The sequence below is a fragment of the Euwallacea fornicatus genome, chromosome 30 (assembly GCF_040115645.1).
Source record: "Euwallacea fornicatus isolate EFF26 chromosome 30, ASM4011564v1, whole genome shotgun sequence".
NCBI classification, from domain to species: Eukaryota; Metazoa; Arthropoda; class Insecta; order Coleoptera; family Curculionidae; genus Euwallacea; species Euwallacea fornicatus.
The window spans coordinates 1,377,716-1,391,216 of record NC_089570.1 but is presented as its reverse complement, the minus strand read 5'-3'; the positions used below and the strand labels follow the sequence as shown (position 1 = coordinate 1,391,216).

Sequence of the window (13,501 nt, the reverse complement as noted above, 5' to 3'; positions counted from 1 at the left end):
GGGATATGTATTGATTTTGGCCTCATGAGTGCCGATGGCAGCATAGGCTGAGGTATATTGAAGGCAGCTTAATTCGAGGGCTGCAAAATAATCAAAAATTATAAAACGTTTTCGAAGGGTCGTTGGCAAATATACGCCTCATTAAGAAATTTGATGAAGCATTGGTCGAAAGACAGCATTTATTAAGCATTCCGGAAATATTTTCAAATAAAGCTTTCGGCGCTTGCGCCCTTGTTTCAATCGATTTGCATTGTAAACTTTGGGTTTCCACGTTCAGTATAGATCCATTTTTGTGCTGGTTTGGTTGTGCATTCCTGGTAAAATATCTTAGGGATGGTAAGTCTGTGTCTAGATTGATTTAAGCTTAGCTGATCCTATAAGCTTCCTCGTCAGGGGTTGCCAAGCAACCGACAGCAAATATGGAAATTCTTATTACGTTCATTGCAAACACATTTTTTTGGAAAATTAGCAAAATACCCTATAAGTGTCAGTGGCCTTTCATATTGGTATTTAGAATTGGCATTTAATAAGGCACTGTTAAAGCTTTGAATGAATATCCCAGCGAACTACTGCGCCATTGCAATTTACTCTATTAAAACCAGTATTCCCTGCACTCAGTTCTCCAAAAATGTATACTGATCGGTGAAATTTCATTAGTCCACACAGGGCTCACCTACGTCAATGGAATTTTGTCCACTAAAACCAACACGCTTTTTTCTAATTTCTCGTAAATTTTCTTATTTATCAGTGGCGTCTCCTACAAGAAAGTAAATGCGATTTTACCCATTATTAAATCGAACAGATTTCGATCTCTTTTTCTTATATTTGTTAAAAATTTCATTAATAATCGTATAAACACGTGGCTGACACGACTAAAATTATTTCAGTGGCGTATCAGATGACGGTAAAACCATCCGGGTTGCAATCAACTTTCGAAACACATAACAGCACTTTTCAGAAAACTTACCCACGCCAATGTGGTTTCTCTCACTAAAAACAATACCAGCATCACTATCCATACAGTGGTGTAGGAGATAAATTAGTGAATTTTCAAAAACTGTACCAATTAACGTGAACTGACCTTTATTCACCTTACAGCCTTCAGGTCACTTTTGATGGCCTTTGCGGGTTACAGCAATATTTCCAATACTCGCATGTAATACCTTCGCCTTATTTAAGCACACTAACATGCTTCCATGTTCAAACTTAAGTATTGTTATTATTAGTAAATATATCGCTATTAGCATAACAAATATAGTGCATGGCAGTGGGTTTTATCTACGAAATCTTCCTTGTCATTACACTAATTCAATGGGAGAGTCTTACACGTACTTTACCTGCTTTAACTATGGTATTTTATAGCAAATTTGAGAGCAAGTGATCAAAATAAAAATTACGTTTGTTTTAGTACGGATTTGTTAATTACGCCTTGGAGCTGTTAGTGATCAAAACATTTGGAGAAGAGACTTGGGAGACCATAAAGTAAGCATTTCTAGTCCTCCATGGACGAATCTACAGTCGTTATTTTCCTTAAGGAAAAATGCGGAAGTCCAAATGGAGGGGCAGTTTCTTGTGAGACAGATCTACGAGGATGAACTCACATACAATTTGATATTTGCGGCAGTAGAAATATTGAGTAAGTTGAAATAAGGAAAAGTGTCCCCGGAAACCATAAAATCTTCGAACAATCGCAGATATCCCTGCCAACACAATATTGGAGCTTTTTGGGAAAACCTTCTTTGAATTCTGTCAGGATTCTGGATACGACAAAATCCTGCAAGTTCTAGGAGCGACTCCAAGGGACTTCTTACAAGTAACCACCTCCAGCATCTCTATTTATGATCCCAAATTGCAAATTGCAGAATCTGGATGCATTGCATGACCACCTGGGAACCCTGTATCCAGGCATGAAAGCTCCCTCTTTTCGCTGCACTGAGAGGCCTGAAGATGGAGCACTGGTGCTTCACTATTACTCTGATAGGCCCGGATTGGAGCATATTGTTATAGGGATTGTGAAGGTGGAGGAATTGCATTTTATGAAAATCATTTAGAGCTATTTTAGGGCGTTGCAGACTGTGGCGAGTAAGTTGCACGACACTGAGGTGGAAATCGAGATCTTGAAGACGAAAGAGGAGTGCGATCACGTGCAGTTTTTGATTACAGAGAAGGCCGGGCCCAACAGGCAACTTCCTCCTCAAATTGATGAAATTGAAACTCTTTCTCTGGGTAATTATCACGCTGCAAAACTTCTGATGGTAATAGAAATTCGTCTTAGAGCCGAAGGTCTCGGCGTCAACTTTCTGCAGAGTTTTTCCTTTCCATATAATGTTTGATAGAGATCTCAGAATAGTCCAAACTGGGTCTACAATTGCCAGAGTAATCCCCAAAGTCACAGAAGAGGATTCTCTGATTACCGATATTCTAGATCCAGTAAAAATTCCTCTATGGAACATTTCCATGTTTTAAGCAGTAAATATTTAGATTCGCCCTCACTTGGAGCTAACCTTTGAGAACATTCTCTCTCACATCAACACCATTTACGTCCTTAAAACCAAGCATGGAGCAATGCACGTTGAAGCTCCTCCTGAGTACCGATTCCTTCGCCTCAAAGGCCAAATGCTCTATGTGCCTGAAAGCGATTTGGTGGCCTTCTTGGGGTACCCTAGTGTTGTCAACTTAGACGACCTCACCAGGTAGTGAAATCAATCGTTTTTCTCCTCACTAATTTGAACGCTTTAGGAGGGGGCTGTACATCAGCGACATCCCTCTTCATGACGCCACCAGGGACTTGGTTTTAATGTCCGAGCAATTTGAGGCAGATTACAAGCTTACAAGGAACTTGGAAATTCTCACTGACAAATTACAGCAGACTTACAGGGAGTTGGATAGTGAGAAAAAAAAGACGGACCAGTTAAGACTTCTAAATTTTGAGGGTCTGAGCTAATGAAGTTTTTCAGGCTTTTGTATTCGGTTTTACCAATCAGTGTTGCCAATGAATTGAGGCATAGGAGACCAGTTCCTGCGAGAAGATATGATTCTGTCACTTTGCTATTTTCTGGAATATACGGATTTTCAGGTAAGACTCCTCTCTCCTGGTTAGAAGCGTATTCCTTCCACAAAGGGAGGTTTGATGATAGCAGGTTTGCACAGGCAATCAGAGGATTTCTGGAAAAAAAGCGCTCCAAATGGGAGCTTCTCGATACCAACTTTCTAACTTTGAATAAATCAACTATTTTCAGTATGTTTACCTCTTTTCAGCTTATTGTGCTGCAAATGCAGACTCCAATGGGGCAATGAAAATCGTAAAAATGCTAAACATCCTGTACACTAAATTCGACGATCTCATGGACCCGAGGCACAATCCGAATATATACAAGGTGAGCAAAGTTGTGTTCGGTACATAAGACCCGAGGTTATGCTATACGTTTGTGATAGCTATTCCCGAATCTAAATCGGGGAGTATAGTTGTTTGGAGGTTCAGTAGTTCGACTCTTAGAGAGTAAATAGCTGTTTTTGGTTCGTTCCAGGTGGAAACTGTGGGGGATAAATACATGGCCGTCAGTGGATTGCCAGAACCATGCACTTCTCATGCCAGAAATATCGCTAAATTGGCACTGGATATGATGGATTTGGGGAGTTCTGTTATCTTTGATGGAGACCCAGTGGTGAGTATTTCACAATTCATTTAGTACCAGATTTAAACCTTGCTTCCTCAATAACAGAAGGTGACCATAGGGATCCATACTGGTGAGGTGGTGACTGGTGTTATTGGACAAAGAATGCCCAGGTACTGCTTATATGGAAATACTGTAAACCTAACCAGCAGGACTGAGACTACCGGGCAGCCGGGAAAAATCAATGTGTCGCAAGACGCGTATAAGTATGTATAGAAGCAGATCTGCATGCGCTGGTGAAGAGGGAATAGTGCTGAAAATAATCGATTTCAGTGTTTTGCTCGAAGAAGACAACTTCGATGAGCAGTTCAGGTTTGATTACAGGGGGCCTGTTCAGATGAAGGGAAAATCGGAACCGATGCACGTCTACCTTCTTTCCAGGAGTAATAAAGGGAAATGAATATCGTCGAATTTGAACATTTTAGTGTGAATCACTCAAGAGAGATAATATATTTTCTGTATGTTTTCGAGATATTGACAAGCGGTGGCGGTGGATTATGATTTAAGCTTTAGGCCTTAGAATTGCTCTCTTTTAAACGTTAATAAAAGAGCGTTCGATCTGAGGGAATGAATGTGAGATCGTGTGAGAACAAGACTTCGGTCCCATTAATTAATTTAGCGATTATGTGGCGTTACGAAAAATGCTCACTCACTGCGCTAAATCAAACAATTTTCCCATTTTACGGTCATTTTTGGAAGTCTAATGAACCATTAAACGAAGTGAAGACAAAAGTCAATAGCATTGATTAAAAAACCATTGGCCGAAGTGAAAGCAATATAATCAAAGAACTGCGGAGATTTTGCGGTCTTACTCAATTGGGTTTTACGTAACGTTTCTTTGTTTTGGGCTGGGAACGACGTTAGTGTTTTATGAGTAAAAAATGGGTAAAAATGCTCGATGAAAACCGACTTTGAGGTCTCTAAGCGTTAAAGAATCTATCGAAAATAAAATATTTGGTTTGTCAAATAACTAGTTTCTTCCTAAAATTCACCCCCCTCCCCCCTCTGAGGGCAGCCTTAGGCTGGAGCACCTGCTTTTTGTTTGCCACTTGAATAGTAATCTTTGGATTAATCGCTGTTGGTGACCAGTGGATTAACCCAAATTAGCCTTAAGAGAGCAACCTGTTAGTCTTCAGCAGTATAAAAATGACGTCAACAGCCGAAATCCGCAATTTTGCACTAACCCTGTGCCTCATAAACAACTCTGGGGTGACCCCAACGCAAATAATGACGTCGGACGGGTAAATTATGACAGATCGGAGTCCGGAGATTTGTGGCCGGTACTTCCCTCAACAGGAAAATCGATTGTTTAGCCCAACGGGAGCAGCAAGAAATTTTAGAAGCGATCGTAAGTGCCTGAGCAGAAACTCAACTCCTATTGAAGTAACGCTGACCAGCGATCTTGAACTAACCTGGACTGAGCCCCCCTCGTCGGCCCGCAAATTCCGACGTAAGCCATTAGCTGCGCACTTTCTGAGAACTGCTCGTGCCGTTCTGAGTAGTCCCCAAAGGAAAACGTTGGAGTCCTAGAGCGGCTGGTAAAATTATGAAAATAGAAAAACGGAGGTCGAGACTGATTTCAATAGAAAATTAACATAAATTTCTGACTGAAATAAATTCGTATTCCAATCCAATAGACCTGAATCTCACGATATTTCTTGCCCTCGAGAAAAATAAAATTCCGCATTTCGTGCTTCTTTTGGAATGTTCTAAGCTTGTTTGACGAGTGGTACTGGCACCCAAACCGGTCGCAGCAATGTCCTTCAAGGTCCAATCGAAAAGATCACACTTCGACTGCGCCTAACTTGAGAGATTTTTGTTGCCTTTAGTGTTGCATAAGTGGTGTTTCTATGACGTTTTGAAACACAGAAAAAGTGTAATAAACACCTGTAAATTCGGCCCATAAATCAGAGACGTAACGGTGAGAGTGCGAGACACCTCAATGTCATCGTGAAAGCGTCCAAGAATACCAGCAAGTGGCACACCATACGATTTCTTAAGCCGATAGTACCAACTTGACCATCAAGCGTGGCGAGTACAGTTAGTGCATATGTTTCATCCATTCGGCAATGGTCATTTCAATAATGCTCATCTGACCTTTGTTGTTGTTGTCTGGGTAAGTGAAGAAGACTTTCAGTGATTGCCAAATGTGTTTCGGTTTGGGAAAGGATTGAGCGTTTCTGCAGGTAAGTCGGTTACACGCTAAGCATCTGCTGGTGGAATCTTGTTGGTTTTTTTTTTTTAAATTTATTTTAGTTACATTTTGATACATAAAACTGATCGTTAATTTGTGATCATGCACCAAAACAGCGCCATTAATATTAACCCACTTTACATACCCAGTCTCGTGTACAACAATTATTTGCATTATGTGTCATTATACAGATTGAACTAATGGGCTAACGGGACACACTTAATAATAAATAATTCATGCCGCACCAGGATTTATTAATATCGAGTATTCTCCATATCAAATTGCAACAACTAAAACAGTTAAGATCGTTTGCGATTTTTCTCGGATGGCGTGGAAAATGGGGAAAAACGGCACCTCCGCATGTGAACCTACTTTGTGTTTCTCTATTTGTAAAATTAAACTACATCGCAGCTTTCACCAAACATAAACTGAAAAACAACTCCAAATGTAGGTTTCGTATTGTCTTCATTGCTGTTTCGGCCTTGAAATCCAAATTTGCTCTTCAACTCATAACTGGGAAAAATCACCGTTTAATTCGGGCTGCTTCAATCCTCAGCTTTCTTCAAATTATCAAATTATTTCGGTGCTCTCGATGAGCAGCTCAACGGTAATGTGGCCGAAACACCAAATAAAAATGTGGCATTAAATGACTTTACTTTATTAGATTCACCTTCAGTGGAGGTTTAAGGTGCGAAACGCGAAAAATTCTTCAAAACGAAATGATTCGAATTCAGGAAAAAAAATGCGCGAAGCTGTTTCCTTGCTTCGCGCAAAACTGGCTTAAGTTCTGTTCGCGTTTTGACTGAAGCTCGGACGGCTTAAGTTGCTGCTTTGATAAAAAGCGGCAGGGCCCTTAGCTTAAAAATTAAGTGAGCAAATTCTAGTGGAAAATGTGTCAGCTGCTCTCTTCCTTTGGAAAAAATCAGCGGCTTTTCTCGCTTCTCTCTCCTTTTTCATTTGGTCTTTTGAAGCATGGCCAAAGACCATCACGCCCCTCGTCTTTGATGATTAATTAAGGTTCCTTGAACCTGCGGCGGAGTATCGCCAGGCACATCAAGGAACTTTAGATAAATTTGAAGATAAATGAAGAAGCTTCGCATAGGGAGGTTTTCGCCACCGGAGTATAACATTTTCCGAATGAGTAAAATTCGAAAGCTCCTTTACTGATATGCGTGTGGTCCGCCGTTCAATGGGAGATTGGCAATCGAAAACGATCGATTTAACACTCTTATAAACATTTTAATTAAAATAATCGAAGACATTATCATTGACCTTAATGGGCCTAAGACTGAGTGCGAGTGATTTAGTGGAAAATCTGTGGGAAGCACGGGTCCTCAGTGAGAGCAAGCGGAGGACAGGTTGGGGCAACCAGGATTACCATGAGCTTGGAAGGTCCCATTGAGCAAAGCTCAGTGTATTGGAAAATCTCTCTGTGGGGTTAATTCGATACGTTCTAAACCTTTCCAAAAAATCCCATGTAGCGCACTTTTTATCGCTGTTTACAATTCGCCTAAAGCTGCTCGATGACCAAACAGATTTGAACGGCATTTACTTCAATTTGTTCTCATTATACACTCATTAAGTCCCAACTAATTGCCTGGGTTTTGTTGTTAAAATTGCCAGTTTAAAGCTAGTATTGTATGCTCCAATTTTAGCACATAATTAGCATTGGTTGTAGCATTTGAAAGTCACTCGCCTTCAACGTAACATGGAGAATACGAAACAGCGTGTTGACAAACTTTCAAATTCGACGAAATTCCGTAAAAACTGCCGATTTTCATGAATTTTGCCTCTGCTCTGGACGAGAGCACTTGCAGCATTCGTCGGAGTGTTGAAACGGCTCATTCTTCTAATGCAAATCAGCGATGATGCAACCGATTCATCCCATAAAGCCCGAGAAAAAAAAACGTATTAAATCCACAATTAAATTACTGCAGTTTTTAATTATTACACGCAGTTCAATGAGCTTCAAAAGCTCTCACATAATATCATTCCATCAGTGGAAAATGCCTGTAAAAAGCTTTGAATACACGCTACACTTTCTATTGATCAAGTCAAGTGGTTAATTCAATAATAATTGTTATTGTGATACCATGGGCATGTTTCCTTAAAATTAAAAACCAATTAAGACATGATCCTTAAAGCTGACAAGGAATTAGGGGAAAGTTCCCGTGTTTTCGCGAAAGAGATTGTTATTTGCAGAGGAAGAGGTGCGCAGTATTGACACTTATTCTCTTGCGTCATCGAGTATTATTCAATGCAATCGTGTGAATTTTTTACTAAGCAAAACTAGGACTTAATAATAAGGCAAACCACTATTCAAGCAAATTACTTAATCTAAAATTGCTTTCAGCTATGTCCGAGCAGCCAGTCACCTGCCTGCCGCCACCGTTGCCGCCCAAGACCAAAGCACAACGATCTGGAGGCGGAAATCTCGAAGAGAACGACAAAGATCGATGGTATCTGGGCCACCAAGAGAGCAAAAGAGATGGAATATTGATCAGTGCATCTTATCCCACTCACCAGGACAAGAGGTCTTCCGCTACGGCAACGGTAAACCTGAACACCGTTGATTTTAGCATTCCGGATGGTTTTCAAGAGTTGACGTATTCATGCAAAAACAGTGGTAAAGGTCATATCGTGAAGATTTTTATTAACCCGGACGACACGCGCTTCATCAGCGACGGGGAGAATGGTGGTGATCGCGGATCTAGTGAGAAACCGAGTGGTGGTGAAGTGTCGCAAGCAGAGACCTGTATTAGAATTTCAGGTTAGTATTGTCGTGGTTTGGCGTAACATACGGTATAGTTTTTGGGCTAATATCTCAGTTGTGGGCCCGGAGTTTCCGGCCCAGTTGGGCCGATTGAACAGTGTAAAGATGGGGACAAGCAGATGAATCTGAAATTATTCGCTTTAATCGATCAGGAAAAGTTCCGAATTATTTTGATCAACTGTTCCTCGCATAGATCCACTGATTTCAATCAGCCTGGACGCATCGTGTAAGGATGTCCCCAAATTTCAGTAACAAAAGAGATGTTGCGTTTGGGCATGCAGAGGTTCTCTAGTAGAGTAATCTTTGAGAAATTTTTTGGGGGGGATTCGTTGAAAACTCCCCGAGATATCGACTATTAAAATTTTAAAATTGGCAAACACTCTTTACACCCTGTTTGGAGTATTTCCTCAAAAACTTCCTATATGCGAATTTGTGTTTTTTTCCGGTCGAGCCAGCTAACGTGGTTCGTGTGTTCTACTCGAATGCATTAATGCAGGTCCTAAGCGCTTGAAAATGCAGTTTAGAGCACTTTTTGAAGCAATCCGATCTGAAGGAACTGCTATTAGAAATATTGGTCGCGCCACTTGAAGCCTAGTAAGGGGATCAATACACTCTTCAAGCATGCCTACAAGATCTCATATGCCACAAACTCCAATGACATGGACGTTTATCTTTCACGGGTCATAAGATATGAACAAATTTTGTTGGTAATACATGAATAAATAATAAAAAGATAGGCGCGGTCACGGGAAGCTTGATAAGAAAAACAATACAGCTATTACTTTTCGATCTAGAAAATCAATATTGCACGAAAACTCCAAAGAAGCAAGTAGCGTGTCATAATGTGGTGAAAAATCATCTTTATTTAACATTTTGGTTTTGTTATATTATACACGGCTAGAGATCTCAATTTCGCGCTGAGAAATGGCCAGGTAGTTCTTTTGGACACTCTTAATGCTTAGATGTCCAAAAATCGTATAAATTTGGGAGTTAGAAACTAGTAACGACTCTTATAGCGGTGACAAATGCCTTGAGAAAGAATAGCTCTATGAGTACCCCACGGGAAATCGCGAATTCCATGTTGCAAAACTCTTTGGAATTTCAAAAAATGGATTTGGGTTGAAAGTGAAAAATCAGTGGCGTCTCTTCAAGCAGTGATAAATTGGAATTAATTGATTAAAGTACATTTCCAAATACCCCAACGTCGTTTACACGAAAATTTATAAAATCAACGGCGTTTCTTCCGCATCCTCATATTTATTGAAGTTTTTTTTTAAGTAATTGTTATACGTAAGAACGGTTTTTCCTTAAATCGATAATTTTGGTTCCGACATAAGAAACTCATCATTTGAGAACCAGAAGAGTTCAAATTTGGACTTTTAGCAACATTTTACTTTTACGGTCAAACTGATCATTGCTTTATGTGGCGCCATCTCTCGAAACCTCGTCGAGGTAGAGAAATCAATAGGGCACGGAAATCTTCCTTCGCCATAACATCAAGAATCTGGAAAGTAACGTGGGGAAATGGCAAAGAAAATTCTTACATTAAAGTGTATTTGGTAAGATTAAGGTTTTCATTCACAAACTAATTAGCGACTGTTCATTAGCATTTGCTCCAGTTAAAATTCTGCTTAAAATTGCATCTTCTCTCTGTGTTTTGTTCCCTCACATCAATCTTAGTCAACCACCGTGATATCCATTAAGATTCTTATGGAAAACCGCGTCTAGTCTTAACTTCCGATTAGACATCAGTGCTTCTCCTAATTGCGTTTCTTTTAGTAAACAATTCTTCGGAGAGCTACCAAGCCAACAAAACGATGTTTGAGGCCGTAGGAAGATCGAGCCCTTCGCAGTACTATTTCAACCAATTCACTGAAGTCATGTCTAGTGGTCAAATCAGCCCCAATGACACCCTCGACTCTGGCACCTGTAGCGACTTGGATGGCACCCCTTCGTCATTCATCGAGAAGAAGAAGAATGGGAATGGGGTGTCGGTTACGTTGATCGGTGAGTAAAACGCTTAATCCACGGAGTATCTTTTTATCTTATGTGAAATACAGTTTCTTTAATATCAAGATGATAGTAATATACGGCTTTTAGTAGATTTTGTTTAAGATGTGTATGCACGAATGTATGTATTTGGAATGCTTCAAAATGTCCCATATTGTAATTTTTCAATCAATGATAGTACTTCAGGTAGACGATTAGATTGTGTATTATATCATGTACTTATAAATAGTTAAAATGGTTTGGTTTCAGAATCGCTTAAAAATTCGTCAAGTTTGAGCAGCGGAGCAGAAGTAGATAGTGATGATAATGACAGTAATAGTGGTGCCAGTAATATCAGTTGCGATTCGCTCAATAATGGAAAATCATTCCCAACGCGGAATGGAGAATTCAAATTATCCAAAAGCAGCGAATCTAGCCTTCCTTTGACTTTACTGAGAGAAATTAGACAAAGAAAAGGTACTGCAATTAGAAATCAATTAATATCTTCTGCCTACTTATGAGGCTATCTCAATTATCTTATAATCTAATCTACTGATTATACATTTAATAAGACCATTAGTTGAACATTACTTACCAAAAAACTTTACTGTACCAAAAATTAGGTCCTGAGCTAGTTGATGAAAAAGCCTACGAAGATCGACAAAAGGAGAACCTCCAAATCGATGAAAATCGAAAAAACCTCCACTCCGAAGTTTTCAATCAACCCTCAGATCTCAACTCAGACATGTTTTTCAACTTCCACTTAAACGAGAAAGACATTGACAAAGAACCCTCCTTGAACACATTGATAGAAGAAGAAACCTTCGCTGGTTATAAGAACCTTTTAGAGTGCGACAACAACACTATCCGAAGTGCTAAGGGTACTGTACGAGGGGTGAGAAATCGAGTGAGGGCGGGAATCGCCACTTTCCTGCATATAAACTCAACTGAAAAGGTTTTTTTGAAGCATTTTTCATAGTATAACTAGTTATTTAATGGAATTTGTAGAGCTACAAAGAGAAGGATGGAGGGAAGGTGGTGGTTTACACAACCTCAATGGGTATCATCAGGGAGACTTATCAGGCCTGCATGAAAGTGAAACAGATTCTCAGGACGCTTTTAGTGAAATTCGAAGAGAGAGATGTGTTTATGAGTACTGAGTATCAGAATGAAATTAGGCAGAGGATGAGGTGCGATCAGATTTTAGTGCCGCAGGTCTATGTTGATGGGCAACATTGCGGAGTAAGTTCTAATCCTGATGGTTCAAAATCATTAGAAAAAATGTAAAACTTCGTAATTTTTATTAAATTAATTTTAGTATCTTGATGGAGCACGATGTAGATAAATGAACCGTTGAACATCTGCACTAAGGGGAAATCATTTGACGATAAACATTTGTTTTCTTTGTTCAATGTTTATCGAGTTATCAGTAGAAATATAAATTATCCTAGGGCTGAAGCCTTTTGTAAGGGTGGTCGGGGTTCAAGTTCCTGTGTCTCGACCCGTCTGAATCGATCGTCCTGTATATTATTAAAATTTTTAATGTGTCCACTGAACATCCAGTTTTAATAGTTTTCGGGTTATCAATAGAAATATCAGAATTAAAAACTTTCGGTGAGAAATTAAGAGTGGGAGGGGGGGGGGGATAGTTTGGGGCAAAATCAGCGAGTTTTTCTGCAGTGGCATCACCGCATAACAGTACCACAGCACCGGGAGGGCTGCGATTGGGCACATTGTGCGTTACATAATCAAGGTTCAGAGTTGCGACGTTGCCACTGCTAATTGAAAATCCCCACTAGCGAATAAATCTTCACGTTTCTCGCGGGTAGCACATCCTAACAATTTTTATGGCATGTTGCAGGACGCTGAGACGATCGAAAGGCTCAACGAATCAGGAGAATTGAGGAAAATATTAAAACCCTATAAGGTGAGCTATACAAACGTTCCTTTCATAGGTTGCCAACGCGATCCATTTGACTCTAGAACCCAGATTGTTGTATTACCTGCGAATTCTGCGGAGGGTACCGGGTGCTGCCATGCGGAGTTTGCAATGGAAGCAAAAAATCGGTCCATAGGAACCACTTCACTGCGGAATTTGTAGCCCTCAAGTGCATGAACTGTGATGATAATGGACTAGTGAAATGCAGCGCGTGCTCAATATGAATTACTTACTTAAGGATAATATTTTAAATGCCTACGGTATCTTATGTAGAATGTAAAAAAGCTGTATTTTGTGCAATAATAGATGCGAAACCCTTATGTTTTAATGAGCTTCACTGGCCGTCCACAATTATAAATTTTACCTGGCCCAAACAGGGAACTGCCGTAGCGTTTTGGGCCTATGTAAACTGAAACAAGGGAGAAATGGGAGCTCGCTTGAATCCTGAGAACAGCTATTTACTTCCTCCGGTTAATTTTACAACTTGACATATTCACTCTCATTACTCTACACTTCACCCTTTGTCGGGAGTTTGTGTTTTATTGAAGGTTATTCACAGTGGCGTGCCAGCGAAATTCGAAGGGCAACACCACACGTCACGTACTGAATTGACTAGATATAATTTCGCATTATTTTGCTGCGGCCTGAAATTCGTTCCAGCACATGAATTTTTCGAGATAAACCCTGTTCGTGAATTTTTAAGCTTTGTCAGCCCATATACGAGTGAAATTATCAAACGCGGCGTAAATTTAAATATCCTTGCATATCAGGATCGTAAATGTCCTGCTATCACTACTGCTGCTATCGTGAACTCATTTAGTCACTTTTAATATTGTTCATGGATGAGTCGAATTTTCTTTTGGGCAATTCGTCCCTTACAAATTAGTATATAACATCCAACAAACAAATCTTTGTCGTGCTAGCCGAAGATT

The 13,501-nt window shown here is 40.0% G+C and overlaps 2 protein-coding genes across 3 annotated transcripts; both read left to right on the top strand.

Moving 5' to 3' along the window:
- The first annotated feature begins 251 nt into the window (after positions 1-251).
- Gycbeta100B (guanylate cyclase soluble subunit beta-1-like) lies at positions 252-4,644 on the top strand. The gene is made up of 14 exons (XM_066298357.1): positions 252-336; positions 1,409-1,482; positions 1,536-1,636; positions 1,695-1,813; positions 1,863-2,018; positions 2,073-2,226; positions 2,276-2,430; positions 2,482-2,693; positions 2,740-2,910; positions 2,958-3,076; positions 3,259-3,377; positions 3,528-3,665; positions 3,723-3,880; positions 3,948-4,644. Exons 1-14 carry the CDS (start codon positions 334-336, stop codon positions 4,072-4,074), a joined length of 1,806 nt encoding a protein of 601 aa, XP_066154454.1. The 5' UTR covers positions 252-333; the 3' UTR covers positions 4,075-4,644.
- An 803-nt stretch (positions 4,645-5,447) lies between these two features.
- On the top strand, positions 5,448-12,897 carry LOC136347933 (glutaredoxin domain-containing cysteine-rich protein CG31559-like). Of its 2 annotated transcripts, none has more exons than XM_066298360.1 (8): positions 5,448-5,790; positions 8,222-8,638; positions 10,421-10,648; positions 10,901-11,107; positions 11,254-11,585; positions 11,639-11,872; positions 12,492-12,557; positions 12,614-12,897. In XM_066298360.1, exons 2-8 carry the CDS (start codon positions 8,224-8,226, stop codon positions 12,791-12,793), a joined length of 1,662 nt encoding a protein of 553 aa, XP_066154457.1. In that variant the 5' UTR covers positions 5,448-5,790; positions 8,222-8,223; the 3' UTR covers positions 12,794-12,897. The 2 variants fall into 2 exon arrangements, with proteins under 2 accessions (XP_066154457.1, XP_066154456.1); XM_066298359.1 differs by having other exon boundaries at positions 5,448-5,860.
- The last annotated feature ends 604 nt before the right edge of the window (positions 12,898-13,501 follow it).

What these genes read in the sequence shown, in the direction of transcription:
- Gycbeta100B (XM_066298357.1), top strand. An exon ending in TGCGGCAGTAGAAATATTGA is followed by an intron (nt 1,637 to 1,694) that starts GTAAGTTGAAAT and finishes GAACAATCGCAG; the next exon opens with ATATCCCTGCCAACACAATA. An exon ending in GAGAAAAAAAAGACGGACCA is followed by an intron (nt 2,911 to 2,957) that starts GTTAAGACTTCT and finishes GAAGTTTTTCAG; the next exon opens with GCTTTTGTATTCGGTTTTAC.
- LOC136347933 (XM_066298360.1), top strand. Translation starts at nt 8,224, where the DNA reads ATGTCCGAGCAGCCAGTCACCTGCCTGCCGCCACCGTTGCCGCCCAAG. An exon ending in ATATAAACTCAACTGAAAAG is followed by an intron (nt 11,586 to 11,638) that starts GTTTTTTTGAAG and finishes TGGAATTTGTAG; the next exon opens with AGCTACAAAGAGAAGGATGG. An exon ending in TTGATGGGCAACATTGCGGA is followed by an intron (nt 11,873 to 12,491) that starts GTAAGTTCTAAT and finishes GGCATGTTGCAG; the next exon opens with GACGCTGAGACGATCGAAAG.